General features: G+C 43.1%; 1 protein-coding gene across 1 annotated transcript; it reads left to right on the top strand.

The window, feature by feature from the left end:
• The first annotated feature begins 6344 nt into the window (after positions 1–6344).
• gabra4 (gamma-aminobutyric acid type A receptor subunit alpha4) lies at positions 6345–25342 on the top strand. The gene is made up of 9 exons (XM_052074923.1): positions 6345–6878; positions 6963–7081; positions 8140–8207; positions 10147–10367; positions 12287–12369; positions 14648–14791; positions 15057–15209; positions 18906–19162; positions 22747–25342. Exons 1-9 carry the CDS (start codon positions 6787–6789, stop codon positions 23287–23289), a joined length of 1680 nt encoding a protein of 559 aa, XP_051930883.1. The 5' UTR covers positions 6345–6786; the 3' UTR covers positions 23290–25342.
• The last annotated feature ends 681 nt before the right edge of the window (positions 25343–26023 follow it).

Raw genomic sequence — 26023 nt, 5'->3', positions numbered from 1 at the left:
TTTGTCGGCTCACACACAAACTATCAAAGCTGTCATTCGCACGCACACACACGCGCGCACACACACACACAGACACAGTAAGAGCAGATGAGGGCTGTCGGAGTAAATGGATCATAACAACAAATCGAAGGTTCGTCAGCAGGAGGAAAAATTCTTATTCCCCTCCCTCCTCCCCACTTCCCCCAAAAAGATGTTTGAGACTATTTCAGTCATAAAATAACACTCTACTTCAAAAGTGAAGGGATTCCACATATCCAATCCAGCCCAGTAACAGTCTGGCCTATATCTCATTGTTGGAAATGTGGTCATTGGTCCTCTCTTGAGAAGCTCCTCTGAGAGACAAACACTATTTTAAGTGTGTCTATTTATACAGCGCCGCCTCAACGGAGAGGTGAAATGAAGCGAGATCTTCCCAGCAATCAGGCCAGGAAACTGAGAGCTTCCATAGATCCAAATTAAATTACCACGATGAGAAACGTAAACCGATCCTAGCTTCACAATGCGATGCAATCAATGCTGCATAAGTGTGTGTGTCTGTGTGTGTGTGTGTATGTAACAAAAAAAAAGATTTTAATCGGAAACTTGGTTTAGATTTTAAAGATCCAAGTGCACAGAATGAAAAATTGCATCATTCCATTTGAAAATTGAAAATATAGATATAGATCTTGAATCGCCCTTTTTTGGAGGGATACATCTTTGAAAGGAACACCACAATGACAATGCTAACAAGTTAATTCATATTTATGCCAAATGACAACAAGAAACTCAGTGCATCATATCCTCTCAAAATGAGCTGTACCATAAGTCGAACCGAATAGAATCGTTCCACTCTAAAATCGAATCATGTCACCGCCTTCTATTGAGATAGGAATTGTCTTTTATTGGGGAGATGCACACCCTCATATCTATTTGTGCAATTCATACGACAGAAAAAGAGTTGAATGTTCATTAGCCTGATTCTCGGAGTCTGATGCATGTTTTTTTTCTCCTGTTTGGTGGACTCTCTCCAATGATGAGTTAAAGTCTTCCCTCCGGGCTACTGCTGCTAAATTGCTGCAAGCAATCATTTCTAAACATCTGCTAAGGTGTAAATGACATTATAAAGTGAACTTTCATGACTGCTTTTTTGTCGCAACTGTCATGGCTCAGCAAAACAGATCAGTGAAGTCTTGAGGCCGCATCTGCTGCTGCTGGAGGGGGTCTACTGCGGCTTGCTTCTGGAGCACAGTGAAGTAGTTGAGCGCAAGCAAAATAATAAAAACGCTCTTCCTCATGAGCTCATGTGCAGCGTTAGTACCGTATTTCTGCATTGTGGGTTCGTAAAAAGTCGATGAGGCACCTCATTAAAAAAACTCAAAAAATCATTCGTCCTTTCTGAGTCATAAATACTCATCCTGTTTGTACATTTGATATCCACATAAGTGTTGATGATTTTGATTTTGAAAAGGTGGATGAAAAAAAAAACCTCTTCCACACACACCACTTGATGGAGAGGAACCATTTTGTCAGCATCATCAGACGCACGCTTCTTCTTGCATCCGCCGCCAGCCGTGTGCCCCAACACATCGGACTGTCAATGATCACATGAATTGACATGTAAATGAGTGAATACTTCTGTGATGCGCTCTCTTCAGGCGAAAATGCTCCTCACTCAGGTCTTCCTCCTTTTGTTAAATTAACATTTCATTACTGGTCAAAAATGATCAAAGTGACATTTTTTTTTACAGTTGTGGTGGGAACTTTGGGGCGCAGTCTCGCACTGCACATACCTTGACCTTGGTTTTCACCTTCCACATATTTCACTCAATCCAAGAAGGCACAAGTGCCTCCCAAACCAAACGAGCCTTTGAAATGAGGCCAAATTCTAAACTTGGAAGTTGGGACAGCATATATCCAGGGCTGTTGGACTTCATTCTTACGTTGCAGGCTGAATCTATTCCGATGACACCTCTGTAAACAGTGGATTCCTTTTCATTTCTTTTGGAATGACAAGAGCTCCATTTGGTAGGAAATGACTGTACTTCTTCATTCATGCGGGAGACAAACACTCAGAGGCCACAAAATTCTCGGTGCATGTGGCACAATCTCATAATATAGGAATGGGATGGTCTAGTTTGCATTCGCATGTTGGTTACGTTCACATTTAACCGCTTTGAAATGTGTTGTGTTGTCGAAAGTGACCAAAATAAAATCATGGTGTTGTGAGAATGTTCCAGTTTGCCCCCAAATCAAATCAAAATCAAGATGACATCAGTGCCCACCTGTCTTGTTGGAGCAAAAGGCAAAGAACCTACGTCTCATTTGTGTCACGATTAGCATGTTATCTTCCACCTCGAAGGGCGTTTGAGTATTTTCAAGAGCTTACATGCGGTGGGTGGGCCTCAGCAAGGCAAAAATGACTCCCAATCACTCACAAGTGGCTTTTAGTTCAGGCCGGTGCTTTCTTTCCTTCACTTGGACGGCTTCGTTTTCCATTCTTGTCAAGTGGAATGAAGATAATGTGCTGAATGCTGCACAGTATCATGTTTCTGATTGGGGATAGCCGGGCAAAGGAGAATCCCCGCAAATCTGCCCGGATGATTGCTGTTTTCATGCTGTCCTTGACAGACGAGCTCTGTTTTGCGGTGACAACGACCGGCGCAACCCGGCAGGAAGGAATCGCAACTTTTTTTTTCCCGTCGCTGCTAGTTAGAGAGACTCACGGTGCAGTGCATGTTTCTAATGCTCCAGGCCATGATCCAGATAAAAGAAAACATAGTGATGAGAGGAGAATCGAAATCCTGAATAAACACAATTTTGCTGAATATCACTCAAATTGAATTCACTGTTGTTTCCCTCAACACATGCACATTTTTGGGTGAAATTCTTAAAATGTGAAAGATCCAACACATCGCTTAGGGAGAATTGGCAAGTATGTGCTTACCGCTCTCATGGTGTGTGGTGTACTTGAGCGAACCAACACAGCACCCCACGCACATAACAATATGCCCGTCGACAATCGCAAGTCTCCTCCTCCAAACCAGATGTCTTTTATAGCGTCAAGACTGACCTGTGAGAGGCCGCATAGTGGCATACACGCTGCTGGAAAGAAAAGCAAAGAAGAAATAGTAGTGGTTCGAAAGGTTGCAAGTCTTGTTTGTCGTTATATATTTGGTGTTTCTATATTAAACAGTAGAGTTATGTCATATTTGCCTCATACGTGAAGTGCGCAATGCATTTTGGGGAACGCTTCACGACTACTACTCCTACTCTGCCATTGTAGGATTTGTTCAGTGCCGCAGTCATTGTGTGCGTCTCTGAACCACATTTATGTTATGTGTTGTGTTTATTATTTTACTTTATGTTAACTGTTTTGTTAAACGCTTTGTTACAGCTGCCGCTGTTGTGAAAGCGCTGTATTAATCAGCATGTATTGTATTGTGAAAGCATTAGATTGTGATTTATTTTAGTCCATACTGTGTGCGTTATCATTTCTGTGACTTGTTTAACTTTGTCACCGATTTGATATCACCCGGCGCATCTTTTTGAAGTTTGAGTGTCTAAAACCAGGCTGGAATCAGTGTTAACCGCACACGTAAGGATTTGCGATAGAAAATCTTGAACAGGTTTATGATTTAGGATTGTTCAGGCAGGGGAAACTCTTAACATCCCCCGCGCCATAAGATAATTGCTCAGGATAATCTTTCAGAGATATTAAATAATTGAATTGGCGATTTGCTGACATTGATAGAAAGAGTAGGAAAAAAAACTATCTCAAATTAGGCATGATTATCGGCGGACCTGTCGGCCTCGGTGTCGTTCACTAGAGGTTTTGGTTTTGCCCCCAAAATTGGAGGGTCATTGTACTGCAGTTCCAGTGACAACATTAAGTTAACATAAATTATAAAAAATAAACGTGTAAGTGCCACTTTTGTAGCACCTAGTTTTTATGTTCGAAGCTGTCGCTCGAGTGAAGTGAATGTAAAAAAAATAGTCACCAATGCACTTTCAGCCGTTTATTGAATGGGACAAATAGCCACACAAATACAAAATAAAAACACTTGCAAGGAGCTTGGAGTAGATGCCAAGACTGAACTTACTGGTCACTGCAATGTCTGATGTCACACAGTAGGCCACGCCCCTGTTAAGCACAAACACAAATGTACTGTACTTCTGTGTGTGTGTGTGTGTGTGTGCGTGTGTGTGCGTGTGTGTGCGTGTGTGTGTGTGTGTGTGTGTGTTTTGGCTTAAACACATTATAAAACCAGTTTATTTCTTGACATTCTCTTCCTATAATCCTATTTTTCTTTGTATGAAATTGCATACAGAGTTATTACACCAACCCTTTGGGACAAGCCGATGTCTACGAAATGAAAACATTTTGACATAATATCACTATTTAATGTCGGTTTAAATTTAAAAAGGGCAGATTTAATACTTTGTGGGGTTTTGAAGGCACCAAGTAGGTGAGTGAGAAGCGAGTCCGTGAAGGTGTGCTCGATTTGTTTACCCTCTTGTCCAATAAGGGATCAGTGCTACTTCACGTGTGCGCTGGAACTATTTCATGCGCATGAAGTAATAGTTCATGCACACAATGGAGTAATTGGTGTGCACGAAATAGTAATGAGTATGCACAAATTAGTAGTTTGTGCACACAAAATATATATTTTTTCAAATGTCATGTCTGGGACTCCATATTTTACAGTTCTACAAGTCATCTGGAGAACTGTTGAAGTTGCAGTGATCCAATGTAAAAAGTAAATCAAGAAAGAAAGAAAAAAAAGAAGAAGAAAAAAGAAACAGAGTTGGATGAAAGCCTGCTCCCACAAAGCACATGCGTATTACTCATCCCCCTCAGTGCCGCCTTTTTCTCGTGTGTTGTGGGTGGACTGGGGTGGGAGGCCGTGCAGGGAACTGGGAAATGCGTGTTCTTTGCATGTAAGAAATGGACAAGATGCTTTCTCAATTTAGCGTGATAGGTCAATTTTTTGGGCATACATGCATATACACGTGAAGCAAGAAGTCACTTAAGACTTCAGAATTTACCTCAGCCAAAGACCACACATGCACTAAAACACTCATCACTCATCACACAAACACACACACACACACACACACACTCAGAATGAAGATATTGTACATGTCCCAGGTGCAGAGAAATCTGTGAAGCAGCAGGTGGCTTGTCCCACTTCCACTACCTGTGTGTGCGTGTGTGTGTGTGTGTGTGTGTGTGTGTATTGCAAGAAGGCTGACCCATTTGAATATCACGTTGCCACTCACAAGGTTCGCTCCGTGTGTTTGGCAATTTGGCGGACTGGTCCCTGCCAAGGTGGGTGGGCTGGTGCAGCAGAAGGAGTGTGTTCGAGATGTGCTTGCCCGAGTGACAATATGGTCGCAGAAAGTCGGTTAAAATCGTACACCTGCTCAGACCACGTCTAACACTATCGCATTTCCTTCATAAATATATTAAAAGTACGACTCAAACACTCAGGGTTGGATGCATTATACTATATTATACTGTATATTTTTACATTTCCTATCAAGTGACACAGCAAGGGGGAGCACAAGAATAATAGGAAGCGAAGGGTAGTTTCTCCAAGTGGCCATTTCATGGCACAAATGTGCTTCCGAGACGCGAGCTCGCCACATTTAAAGGGAATGAAAGGAGCTGCTTTGATTGGTCATGATTGAAGCCAGCTGTGACCATTCCCACAGCATCACAGGCCTCCCTTTCGCAGATTTGCGCATCTGTGAAATTACCAACACTGCGTCTAACTGACCCCTGCAAAATAGAGCTCCAACTCCTTTTAGCTATTCATTTTTTGGAGAACTTGCCTTCATATTCCAGCCGACTTTAAGTGAGAGGCAGTGTAAAGTCGTACAATATCCAATTCAGACCGTCAAAAGACAATCGTCTGAGGAAGCAGCTATTGCATGGTGGGTCACGGGGAATGGAGTCCCATTAAGCACATATATTTCATTTGACTGTTAGTGATGAATCTTGAAATGTTCCTTAAAGGTGCCTGTACAGTTAAATAAAGCCAGGGGGACGCTCGCAGCCTCCCACTGCCCCTTCCATGCCACTGCCCTGAATTATTATTTTTTTTTTTTTTATAACCACAGAACAGGTCAAAATAACATGCAAACTCCTCAAAGGATGTCTGGAGTGGAGATTCAAACGCAGAAGCTCACAACTGTGAGGCAGACATGCTTACCTCTACTTCACCATGCTGCTTATTGTGTTTCTTGAACATTTTCAAATGACAGAACATACAGTACAAGAGTACAGCCCAAGTATCTGCATTTCCCTGCCACCTTTTACATCAGGATAACGTTTTGCAAAGAAACGCAGACGGGAGGACACCTTCAATGTTATAACATCGAAAGCTGCAGGAGAGGTCACGGCCACATTGTCAGGAAGCTCCAAATGCTGAGCTGAGTGTTGAGAGGACGAAGAAATATTCGGATCATTGCCACTTTCCGTTATGTTGTGAATGTCAGGGTCGTGTAAAGCAATGTTTGACCAAAGCATGTTTCAGAGAGGAAAAAAACAGCACAGGCAAGATGTAAGCAAGGTAGGGTGGCACGTATAAGCAAAGTGAGTGAAGGAGAAGGCGGATTTGCAAATGTAAAGAAAAGGAGGAGCAGCTGAAATTCAGGCTGGAGGGAGGCGCGTCCGAGGCGACAGCGGCTGGCAGAACTTGCTGCTTCCGTGCGCCGCTCCATCTGACCTCACCTCATTCTCCTCCCCGAAGAGGCACCTGGAAGCGAGGAGATGTGAAGAAGCTTGAAGTATGGCATGCGAACATGATTTCTGCCAATACGAAGGAGATGGTGACGGCGATGCGCACCGTTTTTATTTGTATGACTCTCCTCCACTTTTTCTTTTTGACGACGTGGTGAGTCCCACAACTTCTTCGTTTTTGTCTTTTTCTTTTCTTTTTTTTTTTGTTATCTCGAGATTGTTCTGTTTTCCTGTCTAGTGTTAAGAGCGCCACGGGACAGACAAGGAAGGATGAAAGGATCTATCCGGAGAATTTTACGCGGATTTTAGACCGACTTCTGGACGGTTACGATAACAGGCTGAGACCTGGATTCGGAGGTACAATTCTTTTAGATTCTACCACGATTCACTCTTAAGAACAACGCACGCATTCCTGCCGACAGACACCGAAGTCAAGAGTAACTTACTTTGAAGGAAGCATATAAATAAAATTGTATAAATGAAATAAATGACGCAGTGAACCTTTTGGAACTTTGTGACGACTTCCCTCCCACCGTGGCTTAATTCGACCTCCAAACGGGACATCACCACCCACACTATGTTAAACAGTATATCACACTTTTATCCCATATAATCTCCCACGTTCACACCCAATGTGGTTATATAATCGCGTTGCGGGACAAATGCTTAATGTACACTTGAAGGGCGAAAAAAAGTGCAGATTTGTTTCTCAAGCATGCCCGAAACCATTGTGCGTGTACATGGTGTCATTGCATTATGGCGCATCCACACTGGAGCTCATCCCCGCAGTAAAGACTTCAAGCAAGTCCGCATTCAATCACTGGAGGGGAAAAATCAAACAGGATTATGTTTTACAAGCATTTTTTTACAGCCATTAGGCTGATGCGGCTGAGTGCACGCCTTTTGACTTCATCCTGACAAACTGGAGGCCTATGAGAAGATTGAGTGTGTTTACAGCAAATATAAAGTGTGAATAAGACTACTGAATTGCAACTTGGGCGGCCCGGTAGACCAGTGGTTCGCACGTCGGCTTCACAGTGCAGAGATACCGGGTTCGATTCCAGCTCCGGCCTCTCTGTGTGGAGTTTGCATGTTCTCCCCGGGCCTGCGTGGGTTTTCTCCGGGTACTCCGGTTTCCTCCCACATTCCAAAAACATGCGTGGCAGGCTGATTGAACACTCTAAATTGTCCCTAGGTGTGAGTGTGAGTGCGAATGCTTGTTCGTTTCTGTGTGCCCAGCGATTGGCTGGCAACCAATTCAGGGTGTCCCCCGCCTACTGCCCGAAGACAGCTGGGATAGGCTCCAGCACCCCCCGCTACCCTAGTGAGGATCAAGCGGCTCGGAAAATGAATGAATGAATGAATGCAACTTGAGGGGCATTTTAAGTTGAACGTGTGATTTACTGTCTCATCAGGTCCCGTGACCGAGGTCAAGACAGACATTTATGTGACAAGTTTTGGTCCTGTCTCAGATGTTGAAATGGTATGCACTGCAATGATTACAACTTCAAATATTGTATTTCATTCACATTCACTGCTCAAAAAACAGGGAATCATCGCAGTCAATTGCATTTCTGGGATATCACTAGTCCAGTTCAGTGGGGTGCATGCATGCCGATATTTTACGTCTTAACCAATCTTAAAAATCTGACAGAAACCACAGATGATGATATAAAATTGGCAAGTGCGCATTACGCCAGGTGCCACCAGAATAATTGTAGGTGCTTCAAGTACCGCCAAAAGGATTAACATTAAAATACGGTAGCATGCTCGATGAAAGTGTCATGCAATCCAAATTATTGCTAGTCAGTGGAACATGATGCACAACTTGAACATTAACACTGAACTAAAATACAGCAAAAATGTTCCAAAAACTGAAATACAACGGAACTGTACTTGGGCAGTAATTCTTTTGCGTGCCACTAGAGTGAGCCAGAGTAAAAATATAGCCACTCAATACCACACACGAAGAATCATTGTATTGTATCAACACTGTCCGCCGAGAAAAAGAAGAAATAGAAGAAACAGGCTCTTCCTTTTCTCGTCATTTTTATTGTTGTTGAGGGAACAACACTGGGGACATACAGTATTATGCTCGACCCTTTGCAAATGTAATGCAGCTCATCCATACGCACCATGGCCAGAAGCCTTTGTTGCATGGCCCGACACAGTGTCAAGAGCATGGAAGGCATACGACCCAACAACAGAACCGTTATCTGTTCCTTTGTACAGTACAGAACAGAAGACGCATGGCCTTCTCTGTCCGACTTGTCAGAAAATCACTCACAACCATTCTCAGACCATTTCCGTCTCATATGGACCGGAGGTTCCTTTTGGTGTGTGAAAACGCCTCATGTGGTTGGAGTGTGTCGGCAGTTCTTGGTTGACAAACGCATTGATGATTTTGACTGAGATTGAGAGAGAACTTCAGTTTGACTTGTCTCGAGGCAATGTACAGCAGTTGGATCTGTCTGATTGCATTTGCATATGAATTTGAATCCACTTCACTGTACATTAACAAGTTGGGTTTCCTCTGACAACCAGTTCAGGATGTATCCCGCCTACTGCCCCGATACAGCTGGGATAGGCTCTCGCATGCCCTGCGACCTTTGTGAGGATAAGCGGATCAGAAAATGGAAGGATGGGTGGATGTTATGTTTGTTCGGGCCTCTTTGGTACATAAGTAAGACTTTAGCTAGGCTGTTGTGTCACTGTGACCTTTTCCTGGCTATGCGTCTTGCCGTCTTCCTATCTATTTGGACCCTTGCACAGTTTCCGGCTGAAAACAGTTAAGACCAACGAATCACACAAATGTCATACGGGCGAGACAGAACCGAACAGATGAGACCATTGATAGCCCCTATCCAGCCTGTTTGATGTGTTTCCTTGCTCCAACGGACTTGATTCAAACGATCAGATCATCAGCATGCTTATCATTAGCCTTATATCGATCTCTCATTTGAATCTGGTGTGTTGCAGCCAGGGAAACATCTAAAACTGTCTGGAAAGGAGCTCCCGAGGACTGGATTTGGAGACCCCTGGATTAGACATTCTTCCGCATTGGGCCGAAAAGGGCTCCACGACCATGTCTCAATCCTTCTGGCATCCATTAAATTGTTCAACTGAGAATATGCCATCTTCTGCTAGTTACTGTTAGTATAATATTGCGAGCATTAACGATAAAAGGGCCAGGCAAAGTCCTGTGGCGTACCCCGGATCAGGTACATTACTTAGTTTTCATAAAAATGTTGTTTAAATAACATTTTGAACTGCAGCATTTTGTTCATTGAGATCAGGCTTGGGGGGAGGGGTTACTTTCCCTTTATTTTTGAGCAGTGTACCATCAGCCCCAGTCAACAAAGTACCGGTAAATTGAAAATGTCAACAGATTTTTGCCTTGTTTGTCCGTTTTCATGTGTTAGGAGTACACAATGGACGTGTTCTTTCGACAGACGTGGGTGGACCGCAGGTTAATGTATGAGGGCCCGATTGAGATTTTGAGGCTGAACAACTTGATGGTGACCAAAGTTTGGACGCCAGACACCTTCTTCAGAAACGGCAAGAAGTCAGTGGCCCATAACATGACGGCGCCCAACAAACTGTTTCGCATTATGAAGAATGGAACCATTCTCTACACCATGAGGTCCTGTGAGATGAACTTTCATGTTTTTGTTGTTGTTGTTGTTGTTTTTTTTTAAAATTAGCATCCAGAAAGGGAGTCAATAATTCACAGCTTGTCAGAATTCAAACTGTGATTTCCTGCGAGAGTCATCTGGTATGTCTATACTTGGTGTGAATAGTCTTGAGCTTGAAAACTCAAAATTTTAGGCCCCTATTTTTGTAGGCAGCGGATCTTGATCCATGCTGAAAAAATTTGGAGTGATATTTACTTGAAAAATGTTTTTTGACTCAGAAATTCCAAGTAGATTTTACAAGGTGAGTTTTGGAGCACATTTTACTTGCATAGTGTTAGATATTTTAAAAAAGGTCACTCAAGGAATTGAGGATCAAACGCACAATCTTCAGATTTGTAAACAGCCAATTTACCACTTGAGCCATGCCGTTCTGTCTGGAATGTTACAAAACTGTTGTCGTTTCCAAAAGAAGACCTTAAAAACGGGTCAAAGGTGCCATACGTGTGTTCTGCCTGACACCAGCAATACACAAATACGCAGTAGGAGCGGCGTGGCTCAGTTGGATTGAGTGGCTCTCTTTCCAACCTCAAGGTTGTAGGTTTATTCCTCAAACCTTGAATGACTAGAATAAACTAATACCATCCATCTATTATCTGAACCGCTTTATCCTCACAAGGCATGCTGGAACCTATCCCAGCTGTTTTTGGGCAGTAGGATGAGTACACCCTGAACTGGTTGCCAGCCAATCACAAGGCACACATGGACAAATGACAACTCGCACACATAGACAATCACATCTGGGGACAATTTAGAGTGTTCCATTAACCTCACATGCATGATTTTGGAATGTGGGAGGAAACCAGAGTAACCGGAAAAAACCCACGCAGGCACAGGGATAACATGCAAACTTCATACAGGAAGGCCAGAGTCGAGGCCACGACCCAGTCGATCACCCTAAATTAATACTATGCAAGTAAAATTTACTCCCAAACTCTCTTTGTAAAATGTACTTTTTTTGCTGAGTGAAAAATCTTTGTGGTGGCTCTCACTCCAAATTGTTTTTGTGCAATTTCGCAGACCGTCTCCAACTAAGCTGAGTAGGCCGGCATAGCTGAAGGAATGTTTTGAAGATGCACCTGGCGGAGTGACACTTTGCTGGCAGAAAGTCAATCTAAACCTTACTCTTGGCATGCCAATTCTAACTGGCGCAGGATGGACAGCTGGTCTAAAGTTTTTTATTTCTAAATAGGTTAACAGGCGGCATCAAACCCCCCTGTATAATTCTATTATATTTTTTAAAATCATCCCACTGGGTTTGAAAGAAGCCACTCTGATCATCCATGATTGAATGCAGCTATGACCACTCCCACAGTGGAGCAACCCTTCCTGTCGTGGATCTACCGGTTTGTGTTATCTGCGAAATTACTTTCAGGATATACGTCAGTCACAAAACTAGAGCCTTGTATGTTTTGAACCACGGTGCCGCTATTGTGATAGAAACTACCAAAAGGCAGAGCAACATTTTTCACTGTTTATTGAAGAACATGTTCCTTCATACATTTACATTTGTTATATATTTTTAAGCATTGTGTATTTACAATTTCAGAGTTATACACATTTTTCACTGGACAATATTTAAGATATCCTTTATTTGTCCCGCAATGGGGAAATTACAATCAGAATTCAGAAAGGAAAAACACTGGGTAGGGAGAGGGAAAAAAAACACGCTCGAACTATCCTCTTCCGAGGATAATTTAAGTCATAAGTCAACAATATAATTTAGGATTAATAGGACTATTTTGAATCTTTGTCTTTTGGTATTTGTATAAAAATACACATTTAATCCAGGGGACATGTGTTTGATTATTGCAGAAACTATGTGTGTTTCTTATCAGTTTTTAACGGTCTTCTGTCTTATGGTTAACAGATTGACAATTAGTGCAGAATGTCCCATGAAGCTTGTAGACTTCCCCATGGATGGGCATGCGTGCCCCCTCAAGTTTGGAAGCTGTAAGTTTTGCTTGAGTGTGAATGTGTGGTGCACACACAAAAAAAAAACAACCCAAAAACAAAAACAAAACAAAAAAACTCCCTCCATTTTGGCACTGAAATGGATTCTTTGCTGAAAAGCACAAGTCTGTTAATACTAAAAAAGTGACGTAGATTTGATTGTCAGGCTGAGCAGTGAACAATGAAAGCTCAACTCAGCACCATTGTTTATGGTGGCTCTACTGGTCAGCAAAAATGCCTTGCCTCAATTAACGCTGCTACTCAAAAAGAATAGCTCATTCTTATCAGAGAGAAGCAGCCATTTAGAGATTCGATCTGCAAAAGAGAAACAAGGAATGGAAATTACGTTTGTCTTTGCTCTTGGCCAATCTCTGTCAATTACACTGCAAGATGACATTGTAGAGGACAAATTCCCATTTTTCGGTTATTGTCACCCTTTCCCCCCCTTCTCCTCATCCTCTTTGTACTCACCTTCAGTCAGGAAGAAACGACCCTGCATGTGATGTGGCCTGAAGCAAAGGAAAGGTCAGATTTTCTTCGTGTGCCCCAGGATAGCAAAGACCTATGTAGCTATTTTCCATATCTGGCGTGAGCGTGTGTGTGTGTGTGTGTGTGTGTGTGTGTGTGTGTGTGTGTGTGTGTGTGTGTGCCCCCCGCACCCCTTCCCTTTCTCCTCTGATTTCATTCCCTGCGCTCTCCTGTTTGCTTCTCCATCTGGACTTGTGCGCGCACTCCATGACACACAAGAGTCATTTCATTTTGGCAGCACAGTTGGTATCCTGCTGGTGCGGAGTCCCATAGGGAGTGCAAGGCAAAGACAGCTGTCATTTTGTTGTGCATTTATTGAGTGGCCGGAGCACGATGAGGGAAACATTAAGACATAGAACGGCATTTTGATATGAATTAAGTCAGTCACAAAACAGGATAATGGTATTTTCTGCAGAGATGTCAGGAGAGTGGGCAAATGTTCACTGCACTCAAGTAAAGATAAAAAAAGCTGCTGGCACTAATCCAATGCCTTAAATAAAAGTGCAAAAGTATAAACTGAATTCATACAAAACAAAAAATGCTTTCTTCCCGTCATAATAATGAGATTGAAATATATATCTCTGTCTGTCTGTCTGTCTGTCTGTCTGTCAATCTATGCACACACAATGATTCCAGTTTTGAGTTTTCAAAGCACTGGAATAAATAAACAGAACTTGAAAAAATAAGTACACAATAACACCGTTTTATACTAAAGTCGAATGGAAAACTATCCACATCCATTCATTCAATTTCCGAACCGCTTGATCCGCGAGGTGTTTTGGAGCCTTGCAGCTGTCTTCGGGTAGTAGGCAAGGGACATCCTGAACTGGTTGCCAGCCAATTGCAGGGCACATAGAGACAAAAAACCATCCGCGCTCACGCTCACACCTTGGGACGATTTAGAGCGTTCAATCAACCTGCCATGATTGTTTTTTGGAATGTGGGAGGAAACCGGAGTACCCGGAGAAAACATAAATATCTATAATATAATAATGCTAATAATACCTAAAGTTTCAAAATGTTTTTTTTTAATTTAAAAAAATTAAAATTCACTGATTTTATTCAATTAAATGTGCAAGCAGTTTTGGTGTGTTTGTCTTTCTCCCAATATTTGAATATTGAATATTTAAAGTATCGGTGTCCTCATTTAAAATAGCCTTTCTCATTCTTATTGGAATTATGACAACTTTAAATCTTTCTATGAGACAACTTGATAAGATAAGAAAATGTATAAACAATGTATAATACATTTGAAAATGGTCATTGAACATAAAAACCTTGAGGTTAAACTGAGCATTTGCATTAATTGATTAGACCAATTGAATTTATGTCCGGGTACCAGACAAAACAAACAGAACCATGACAATTTAGGACCAGTTGCTTCATAGAAACAAAATACTTGACATGAAGGGCTAAATGAATTATTTCCCTGAATCAAAGGAAAAATATTAGGTGGGACAATTTTCACTTCATCCAATATTTCATTTCTTCCAATGTATATTTGCCACAAATTTCTCACTTTGAGCTTGTCTTTAATAATGCTTGACCCAGTAGCCTTCTTTCAGATGAGTTTCGAAATAAAGTCACGGTCCAAAGGTAAGGCTTGACCTCCAGATTTTCAAGCAATTCCCAAGTTCGCAAAAAACCAACAAGCAAGTCAAATCAAATCAGAACTTAAGTTAAGCAAGTCCGGAACATTTCTTCAGTCTTAGCCACTTTACATTCAGCGATGTGTCTTCACTGCGCACAGATGCCTATCCCAAAACGGAGATGATCTATACTTGGACCAAAGGGCCTGAGCACTCTGTGGAGGTCCCTCCCGAGTCGTCTAGCTTGGTTCAGTACGATCTCATTGGCCAGACAGTCTCCAGTGAAACCATCAAATCCATCACAGGTGAGACTCGCGCAGACACCTCAATGCTAAGTGCATAATTTAAACAAACATTTCATCAGTATCAAGACAACGTGCTTGGCCTCAAAACGCGCGTGTGTGTGTGTGTGTGTGTGTGTGTGTGTGTGTGTGTGTTTGTTTTTAAGGATATTTAGGATGACTTAAAAAAAAATATCATCTGTCCAAGCTTTCATGAGTGACATCAACCCGGAATACGACTCGTCAGAATGTTTTGTTTGTGACGCTAATTCCTGTGTTGCATCTGCAGGTGAATATGTGGTGATGACGATCTTCTTCCACTTGAAACGGAAAATGGGCTACTTCATGATTCAGACATACATCCCTTGCATAATGACAGTCATCCTGTCCCAAGTGTCCTTCTGGATAAATAAAGAGTCGGTGCCGGCGCGCACAGTTTTCGGTACGTGGACCTCACTCATTGTGTTCAACCTTTTGGTGGCTGTCAATTTGCTCGGAGTGCCTCTTCTCTCTGTGTAATTACGGCGAAGTATCAAGAGCGGCAGTGTTCTTTGAAAGCTAAGATTAGACATGAACAAAAGTCATTTTGCCGCACCTTTTAAGTACGGCGGAGCCAACGCAAATGACGGTGATAGATGTCTACTACAAACAACAAATTGCGAAACCATTCCAACAACTTTCTTCTCTTGCTTTACACAACATACAGAAGGGAAAAAAACCCAACATTTGTTTTTGAGTCATTCATTCATTCATTCATCTTCCTAACCGCTTGATCCTCATTAGGGTCGCGGGGGGTGCTGGAGCCTATCCCAGCTGTCTCCGGGCAGTAGGCGGGGGACACCCGGAATCGGTTGCCAGCCAATCGCAGGGCACACAGAGACGAACAACCATTCGCACTCACACTCACACCTAGGGACAATTTAGAGTGTTATGCATGTCAGGTATGCATGTCTCATCATTTTGCCTGTATTTAACAGAGTAGTATTGTTGAGTCTTTGTGGGTTTGTTATTGCTGTCATGCATACCGTAACAGTCGAGTCATGTCATGTTTCTTTTTGTTTTGAGGTTATTCCCTGTTGTTCCTTGATATTTCTTTTCTGTCAGGGAGTGTGGGCTTCTGTGGCGATGGTGGCCAAAGAGAGGCAACTAGTGCACTAGTCTAAAAACAGGATTTATTTCAATAAATAAATAAAGACAAACAAAGGAAGTGAACAAACACGTGAACATTGAAGTCCCCACGAGGGAGTCCCTAGGGCGAGCGCTCTCCAGCACACCCTACAAGGACTCCAAAAAGAGTGGGTACTCTGAGCTGCTGTTTGGTGCATAGACACAAACAACAGTCAGGATCTGTCCCCCTCCCCCCACCCGAAGGTGGCGGGAGACTACCCTCTGATCCACCGGTGTGAACCCAAATGCACAATGAGTATATTCACACCTGCTCTGCGCCTCTCACCGTGGGCAACTCCAGAGTGGAAGTGAGTCCAACCCGTCTCAGGAGAACTGGTACCGGAGCCCAGGCTGTGTGCGGAGGCAAGCCAGACTATGTCCAGTTGGAACTTCTCTGCCTCGCACACTAGCTCGGGCTCCTTCCCTGCAAGAGAGGTGACATTCCATGTCCCTCGAGCTAGCCGGGGATTGGACCGCCAAGGTGGTGGAAGGAGGACCCGCGCTGCCTCTTTGGGCTGAGCCCGGCCGGGCCCCATGAGCGTAGGCCCGGCCACCAGGCACTCACCAGCAAGCCCCATGTCCAGGACTGGCTCCAGAGGGGGGGCCCCGTCCGGGCAAGGGAAAACGGCATCCAATTTTGTCATCCATTTGTCTGTGAGCTGTGCTTTTTCTGGTCCCTCACCTCGGATCTGTTGGCCATGGGTGACCCTGCCAGGGACATAAATCCCCAGACAAATGAGCTCCTAGGATCATTGGGACACACAAACCCCTTCCACTACGGTTAAGGTGACGGCTCACGGAGGCGTCAGCCTCACCCGTGATACTAAATAGAAATATATATATATATTGCCATTTTAAAAGCTTTGTTAATATTATATTCAGTGGTCAAAACATTTTAAGTAGCATTTGAACTATATTGTAAACCCGGGGTGGACAAAATACGGCCCGCGGGCCGGATCTGGCCCGTTTGTCTTTTTAATCCGGCCCGCCGAAGATTGGTGCACAATTAAGGTTTGATTGCATTCATTTCGTTTGGACTTGTAATGACAGGTATTTAAACACCAGGTGGCGCAGTTACTTCAAGTTGCAGAGCACAGGGAGGGAGGGGAAGACGAAGAAAGAGGGAGAGAGTAATGTCCATGGAAAGGAAAGTGATATGTACCTAATTAAACGAAGCGGGTAACAAAGTACGAAACATTCAGGAGACGCCCGGAGTCGGAAAGACTCAAATCTACGAGACTTTGAAAAACAAGGAAGCAATTCTTACTCAGTCCGATTCTGGCAATTTCCATGGTCAGAGTGAATTGCTTGTGGCTCGAGTAAATGAACATTTCCTAGAATGGTTTGATTGTTATCATGTTAAAAACTTTCCGCAAACTGGACCGCTCATAAGAGTCGGAGAGCAGTCAAATGTGTAGAGCGTGAACAACAGGGGGCTCAGTACACATCCTTGAGAAGATCCGGTGCTGAGTGTGATGGTGGAGGAGAATGTTACATTATTACTGGCATACAAAGACATTGTGTTATCTTCTTTATTTTCTATTTCTAACTTTTGGCCCGGCCCTCCGCTATATTTTCTGCTTCTCATTTGGGCCCCCCGGGAAAATAATTGCCCACCTCTGTTGTAAACCCACTGTTATGAATGAAATGCACACGGCCCCCCCTCCCCCCAATAAAACAGAATCTCTTATGAAGGACATTCTCCTAAAATCTTTATGACTTGTCAGGTATGCATTTTCTTTGTTTAATGGAAAGGCAAGGCCTCCCAAATAATTCTGCTGATAAGTCCACGAGCTACATTTCACCGAGCATTCTCACTTGGTTGCCTATGATTGACACGCAATTATATAGCAGTCACCTCCGGTTGTAAGGAGGTACATTTATGTTGAGGAAGGACTCTGTGGCACACAGAATGTTCTGCCAATGTAAAGAGGATTTTCTCTAAATTTAATTATTGCTATTGGTTAATGACACAGAGGACAAATGGTACACTGTTAGCAAAGAGAGAGAGAGCATCTTTCTATTTTTGTAGCGGCCACCCATGACCTTGTATACACGCTCGCATACGCATTCATCTCATCTAATGTTTCATGGCACCGTGACAGCGATAATATGACATTCCATCACAGTCATGACATTGCGTCCTTTTGGCGATACCGTGCACACCTTTTTAGTTGAGTTCATCTGTGCTATGTTACATTATATATCACAGAGTGAGTTTGAGCAATAATTAATTGTCCTCTAAATCAATGATTCGCAAGTGTTGTCCATGGTTCAGCCATCCACCCTGACCAAGATTTGCGAGCCGATCCCTGTGTCTGAAGTCAGAGGCGTTACACACTGAGCCATCACTGTTTTCTATAACAGCGGTACATAAAATTGACTTTAATTTTAGTACACAACCACCCAAAATTGCGACCAGTTTCATCGTTTCATTCCGCCGAAATCCAATCTTGAAGCCAGTCTGCTGGGTCAAAATAATTAACCCAAGCATGGGCAAAAGTAACACAATCTGGTCAAAGTCTGCAGTTGCCCAGTAAGTGTCTTAGGAAAGCAACCATTTTTTGTGATGGTTTAAACAATGCATTTCGTCAATCATGTCTGACTGTAGCACAATATAATGCGCTGCATATATAATTACCATAACACAAATCTAATATCTTTAATGGCTTGTGTTACATGTTACATGCCTGTGATTGACTACTGATCCCAATGAGGATAAGCGGCATAGAAACCGTGATGGATTACTCGAGTATTCGTCGAAACACTGCGTTGGACTTGAAACCCTCCAAAATAAATGTGTTTGATGTATTTTCTATTTTAGACATACATTACAGAGCTGTTGTGCTTGTGTCAGTTCGGTTAGCTGAGTTCACTTCCTTTAATCCCAAAGCAAAATGAATGTAATATCTGACATCACATGACTTCTGTCATTTACTTGCTTACAAACGCTCTTTTTGAACCCCTGAAGGTATCACCACTGTGCTGACAATGACGACTCTCAGCATCAGCGCTCGCCACTCCCTCCCCAAAGTGTCATACGCCACGGCGATGGATTGGTTTATTGCGGTCTGCTTCGCCTTCGTCTTCTCCGCCCTCATTGAGTTTGCTGCCGTCAACTACTTCACCAATGCGCAGCTGGAACGGGCCAAAAAGAAGCCAGCCAAATGCCCCCCTGGACCTCAAAGCACACCAGTCAAGGTCAAGGAGACGGAGGAAGTGCTGCAGGTAAATATCGTGTCCCTCAAAGATAAGCGTGGCAGATAATCTGACAGCACTTTGCTTGGAGGAGCACTTACACAGCACATCTCTCACTAAATGCGCTTACTGGACCTTTGAATGACTCAAAATGGCCACAAAAGAGATAAGGAAGGATAAGAATTTTCATCCAACAAATGAATCTTGACCCTAAAACACCGTCTTGGGTGTACTACACCTCTTTCCTGCAAGTCTGCTGGAATCCAGCTGTAGAAAATGGATGTATGGATGGATGGATGTTGAGACACAGGGGGTACATGGACTTCATAGACTTTCATTCAAATTACATTTGTAAATAAGCAAACAATGGTTCTCGTTCTTCAATTATGCCTCTCACAGCTATGTAGTCTGACCACTTGCAGATACCCCGGCCTGCAATCATTAACATCAGGTCTGACCTGTCCCTGTGCAAGCCTTGCACCGCAAAATCTTTTTGCCGGTTACAAAAATAGAGCCCTCCGTGTTCACATGCATGTACTGTTAACACGGTGGTGCTGAACAACCTGTGAGAATGGTTTGCTACCATTATTACATTCCATACGGGAACCCATTATTACATGACGTATAAGCGTACATCCTTTTTCAGACAGACACAAATATCCAATATAAAGTCAATGGTGGTAAATCTCTTTTTTAAAACATTTTTATTTTTCATTTTAACACTTTTAGTAGAATATATTAGTAATTAGTAAAGTATACATTGGATAATTAATCATATTAATATCAGGCCCTTAGATTCTCCCATATCATCCATTCATTATTCAAAATAAAAGAATATATATGTGAAGATTAGGGGTGGTGGGGGGCGGGGGCTGAATAACGGCTTCTTAACTTTAAAGACACCACATCAGACATAGTATTTCTTGCTGCTATTTCTTAAACACTTGTTCACTGTCAGAAATTAGCATTAACAAAGAGGACGACTGAATTCTTACTTATAAGCTATTAACAGCTTTGTTCACATGGAATGTGAGTGGAGAGATGCACTTGGTTCGGTCATATTTGAGTGTTCTTGGAAATATTTCGAATTCCATTCTATGAAATGATCAGTGCTTGGAATGCATATGCCATTTTATTTCCACTGACTTCTTTACATTGCCCCTTACAGTTCAAATCCCACTATGGTGTAATCATGCCTGAATGCAGTCGGGTGACAGCAGCACTTCAGTGGATTAAGTAGGTTGCCACGGCAACACAGCCTGCTTGCATCTGTATCGGTTTTGGAGATGCTGTGCTGCTGGCAGGTGGAAATTCTGTTTTACTCAAAAGCAGGTCTTGTTGACCCTCAAAAAGATTTGATGCAACGGTCATAGTGTGATAGGTGCACTTTGATAGCATTTCACACCTTTCACGATGACAAGCAAACAATGCCGATTTCCTCATTGGACAAGATACAATTGAATATTTTCAGTTTCAGAGGTTGGGTGGGGGTGGATTATTTCTGCAAATGCTTTAGTGCCAGGCAGCTTCACACGCTTGCCTGCTTGAAAACATCAACTCCCAAAGGATAAGCTTCTTTGACTCAATACTGCTTTACCGCCACGATGCAGTACTACCTACTTTGTCTTAAGCTTGTGTGAAATGAGTGAAATCTTTGATACGTGACATCTGCGTTGCCTACTCTGCTTCATGATTAAGGCCATCTGTGTGAGGCTGTCTGTCATCAGATCGATATGACAAGGTTTACATTGCACCAACAAACTTTGGAGTACGGGAGAGAAAATGCAAGGGATTTTTATGGTTAAAAAAAAAAAAGATATATAAACATGTGGACACATTTCTGTATACAGTATGTCCAACATATCAACATTAAGTGGCTTGGAGATGGTCTTGTAGCCTTACTCTTGACTTGCTTATCTATAATTTTCTGTCCAATTCCTCCTTTGACCACGCGGTCCTTCGCTTCCACTGGTCGATTTGTAGTATGGTCCACACCATGTCACCGAACAGCATAGTGACTAGTTGTCACACTTTAAATAGAATTTGAAGACACCTGTTGTTACGACTCGGATAAACCGAGTTTGGGGGATCCAAAAAAGGTAGGCAGAAACAAGGTCTCCGAAGGAAAGAAGACAATTTAATGTCTCAATCGCACCGAAAATAAGGCGAGAACATAAAGCGCTGGTCCACAATAAGGACCAAGAGGTAAATCCAAACGAATAACAAAAAGTGCTTGCACAAAAGAGCAAGGAAGAAAAGTAAAGCCCGCATACTATGAACGAAAAACAATGTAACACCTGTACACGCACAAAAAGCCAGATCATCAAAACAAAACAGTACTTACACAAAACTGGGTACCGAGAACTATACGCGAAATCACGACGAGGTCAAAAGCCACGTCAACGAACAGTGAAGATAGCAATGCCATATACAATACTCCCACAACAGGTCAATGGTGGAGCAGTCCTTAAATGCTGAGTCTGAAGATTACAAATTGGCAGCAGGTGCGCTAGAAAGACCGCCCATGCCCCCTGCTGGCCAGACCGCAAAACCGAAACGTGACACCTGTGTTGCTAATCGAAGGACATGTCCCTATCTATGGTCAAAATTATTTTCACTGTTTTCTGAGAGTACCATTAAGGTTTGTTTTTCAATAACTATGTTAAACCACAATTAAAAAGCAATGTTTATCGGGTTAAAAGAGAACTGAATAATGTTTCAGAATCCCAGAATTGTAGAAATGAGATCAAATAACGAAAGTAAGACTATGCTTACAAACAAACACAGAACCCAGAGAACCAGAACTAATACGACGAGAGTGAGAGGTCTAGAAACATGATCACTTGAGGAGGAGGAGGAGCAGCATCAACAAAGTCAACTATAATCCGACAAACCACTTAAAGTTTGTGGGTCCTTAAATGCATGACTCCATGATGACAACATTGGCAACTGGAGGAATGACTCTGGTCTGCCACCTGCTGGGGACACAAGAACAGGAACATGAGAATGTCGGATTTTCATTGTCATATTCAAATTACCGGTATATCTGTGACCACTATGTGTTTTCCTTTCATTAACAGAGCGGTACCAACAATTTTGCCCACGTGTGAAGCAAACATTACTTGAAATTAGAGCGTTTTTTTTCTTCAAATATCTCAAACACTCCAAATGCTTCAGTACTCTGTGCTATTCTCTAACAAGGAGCCTATTACCAAATACAACAAGAGGTGTTCCATCCATCCATCCATTTTCTGCTCCGCTTTATACTCACTAGGGTCGCGGGCGTGCTGGAGCCTATCCCAGATGTCTTCGGGCAGTAGGCGAGGTACACCCTGAATCGGTTGCCAGCCAATCGCAGGGCACACAGAGACGAACAACCAATCGCGCTCACACTCACACCTAGGGACAATTTAGAGTGCTACAAGAGGTGTTTGATACATGAATTGACTTAAACATTTCTTTGGTCAATGACAGTTGATATTTAGTTGTCTTCATGAAGCTGTTCATATTTTGACATTACGAGACCACGATGACATCCAAAAACGGATGAACCATCCTGAAAGTTTTCTTAAAGTGTCACAGAGTCATCAGCACGCTGTTGTTTGCGTTCACAGCAAAACCCAGACACTAATGGTAACCTGAGGAAGCGGATGAATTACATTTCCCACCAAGACTCGCGCAACCAACAGCGAGCTCAGTCCACAAGCAACATTTCAGCAGTCGGGAGAGCCCGACCGCCCAGACCTTTAAACAGCCGCGTCAACGGAAGCTCGTCCACCCTCTCTTGCTCCAACCCCAAATCCGAGAGTGTGCTCAGCGTGGCTTCATCACCGGAAGAAAAACAGCTTGTGAAAAACACGCCTCAGGCTGCTGCTTCCACGCCAGACGTGACGGCGGGGACGCCGTGCAAGCAAAACACCAACTCCGCTTCCTTGCAGCATCTGCTGGGGCCCAAACTGGAGCGCCTCCAGATGATGGGGAACAAAGTAGAGCTAAAACAGACACCGTGCTCCCAGCCCACCACTGCTGGGATGGGCGGAACCAGCAAAATTGACAAGTACGCACGGATCCTCTTTCCAGTGTCTTTTGGGGCATTTAACATGGTATACTGGGTGGTTTACTTATCCAAGGACACCTTGGTAGCAAAAGCAGGCTAGAGTCTGGCAACAAGCATGAAGCACCATTTTGTTTCACAGATGGGAAGTGAAGAAGGATTATAAGAAACGTGAGGAATACGCTGCCAAAAACATAATAACGTTCATATCCGGAGAGAACAAATATCTTTTTTTTTTTAAATAAACAAATAAACAGCATGGGAATAAATCACTCAAACTTTGTTTGACTCACTGTAAGGATGAAAACTAGCACACTGGACGATGCTTTTCTCCTCTTTTAATCTTCCTCAATGTATATTTAAAGGTCTTTACCGTCTACCACTGCAGTCCAGATAACGCATGAATGAGATATACTATTTTTCTATCCTGCATCTGGCAATTTGTGTGGATATGTTAACCGCCAGTCTAAAACTGTACATGTTATGCAAATTGATTTATTTATGCTCACTGATTTGATTCTATGATACAGTGTGTTTACATTTGAATATGAAGACCTTGTTAATGACATGAAAGCAAATCTTAATAATGTAAGAAAGAGTTTGGGGGCTCTGTTTTCATGACCTGCGTAGATTCTACACTGAGCGTGGCATGCCCCTACGCTGATGTGGGTTACACATGCTGTTGCAAAATTTGGAAGTGAGCGTAGGCTGGCGGATCTGGGAGAGGCAGGGCTGTGCTGCTGTGGGAGTGGCCACAGCGGACTTTAATCATCTTTTATTTCCTTTAAATGCAGTGCACCACAGTCTCAACATGGCGGAAGCACGATCGCTTGTGTGCCCAGCCAATGCCTAATATTTCATCCATTTTCTGAACTGCTTCATCCTCACAAGGGTTGCGGGGGGTGCTGGAGCTTATCCAAGCCGTCTTCGGGCAGTAGGTGGGGGACACTCTGTACCGGTTGCAAGCCAATCGCAGGGCACACAGAAACGAACAACCATTCGCACCCACACTCACACCTTGGGACAATTTGAGTGTTCAATCAGCCTGCCACGCATGTTTTTGGAATGTGGGAGGAAACTGGAGTACCCGAAGAAAACCCACACAGGCCCGGGGAGAACATGCAAACTTCACACAGGGAGCTGGAATTGAACCCTGTACCTCTGCACTGTGAGGTCGACATGCTAACCAGTGGACCACCGGGCCGCACGCCTAATATTATAAAATATAATACAATGATTCAGAGGGTGAACTGTTCATTTCTTTCCAAATGAAATATATCTGACTTCCACCATACGATGTCTAGAAAGCTCAGAATCTCATTTGTCTGACTGTGCCTTGTTTCTCAAAATCACATTGGCAACCCCGAACAGCGAGTCTTGCAACGATACAAAAATCAGGATACGCCGGCATTTGTACCATGACGTAGGTGCAGTGTCGATGAAAATATAAGATAATATAAGAAAACCCTTATTAGTCTCGCGATGGAGAAATTCCCAATTTTAATTGTGTGCTATATTCTGCTTGAACCCTGGAATGAGCTCACATCTAACGTGCATCTATCTGCAGACACACACGTCACAGTAGATGCAGTGTGTGTGTGTGTGTGTGTGTGTGGGTGTGGGTGTGTGTGGGTGTGTGCGCGCGCGTGTATCCTCAACATGTGGTGGGTGTCTTGTTTCTTCATCCGTGTATTTGTCGTCGTTGGCCCCGGTCGATCTGTTAGACTAACACGAGGGATGATACTGTCACGCCAGTGAGAGAGACATGCGGGCTGAGAGACAGATCAAGATGCCCGCTGCCACTCATCTCTTCCGAACTCAGTCATGTGTGAAATTGACGTTGCCGTTATTGCCCCACTGCCACTCTCCCACTTGCTCTCTCTCTATCTGCCTGCAACTACCACGCGCAGAATAGATCTCAGCACAAAAACAGGGACCAGGCTTGTCCTAATGAGGAGCTTGTCAACAACAGATTGATGTTTGCTGTTTATGTGCTCTAAATAAGTGTGCTCATGATTGATGGAGGTGCCAACACATATTTTTTCCCTTACTTTGTATTCTTCTTCCAGGCTTATCATTCCCGATGCCAGAAAGATGCCAACTCTCACATTAAATGCCTCTAAAGCTGCTGCAGAGAAGCTTTGAGGCTTTATTTATCATCGTGTCAGATTCCCATCATTATTCATTTCATCGTTTGGAACATTTTTGTGCTTGGTGATCTTAATTCGGTAAAATGGAGCATTCATGGGCGAATTAGAAACTACATACTCAATGGCATAACACAACTGCGATGTTTCAGAGGCTTTTCATGATCAGTATTTTTTGAGCCAATGAGTGATCAACAAGTTTTAAAAAAACAGTTACCGATCCGATCAGAAGAAAGACCGAGTCATCCAATCTACTTTGCATTTAAACAACTTGTTTATTTACTGTAGAATAGAGGCCCACTTTTCGCTTTGCATTGGGACCGGCCCGTGGATCGCCAAAATATACATGACGGGACATCCAATCAATGTACCGTATTGTGGAAAAAATAGTAACAAAAAAACCCTAAAACTTCTCCCAAAAATGCTGAAATAACATTCAATATACAGAAAATGGGTGAAAACTGGTACTCCCCCAAAATAAAATAAAACACATTCTTTTAAAATATTCTAAAAGAAAATTTGACTGCTGACTGTAGATGATGAGGACACCTTGGATTATTAACGATGACAGCAGAGAATGAAGCTGGATTGAATGAGATTGTCCATCCATCCATCCATCTTCTACCGCTTATCCGGGGCCGGGTCGCGGGGGCAACAGCTTTAGCAGGGAAGCCCAGACTTCCCTCTCCC

Source organism: Hippocampus zosterae, chromosome 1 (genome assembly GCF_025434085.1).
Source record: "Hippocampus zosterae strain Florida chromosome 1, ASM2543408v3, whole genome shotgun sequence".
Taxonomy (NCBI): Eukaryota; Metazoa; Chordata; class Actinopteri; order Syngnathiformes; family Syngnathidae; genus Hippocampus; species Hippocampus zosterae.
This window is presented reverse-complemented; position numbering and strand designations above follow the sequence as displayed.

Coding starts and splice junctions, on each gene's coding strand:
- gabra4 (XM_052074923.1), top strand. CDS start 6,787: ATGATTTCTGCCAATACGAAGGAGATGGTGACGGCGATGCGCACCGTT. Junction 12,370..14,647: donor CCCCCTCAAGTTTGGAAGCT/GTAAGTTTTGCT, acceptor CACTGCGCACAG/ATGCCTATCCCAAAACGGAG. Junction 15,210..18,905: donor GCCGGCGCGCACAGTTTTCG/GTACGTGGACCT, acceptor GAACCCCTGAAG/GTATCACCACTGTGCTGACA.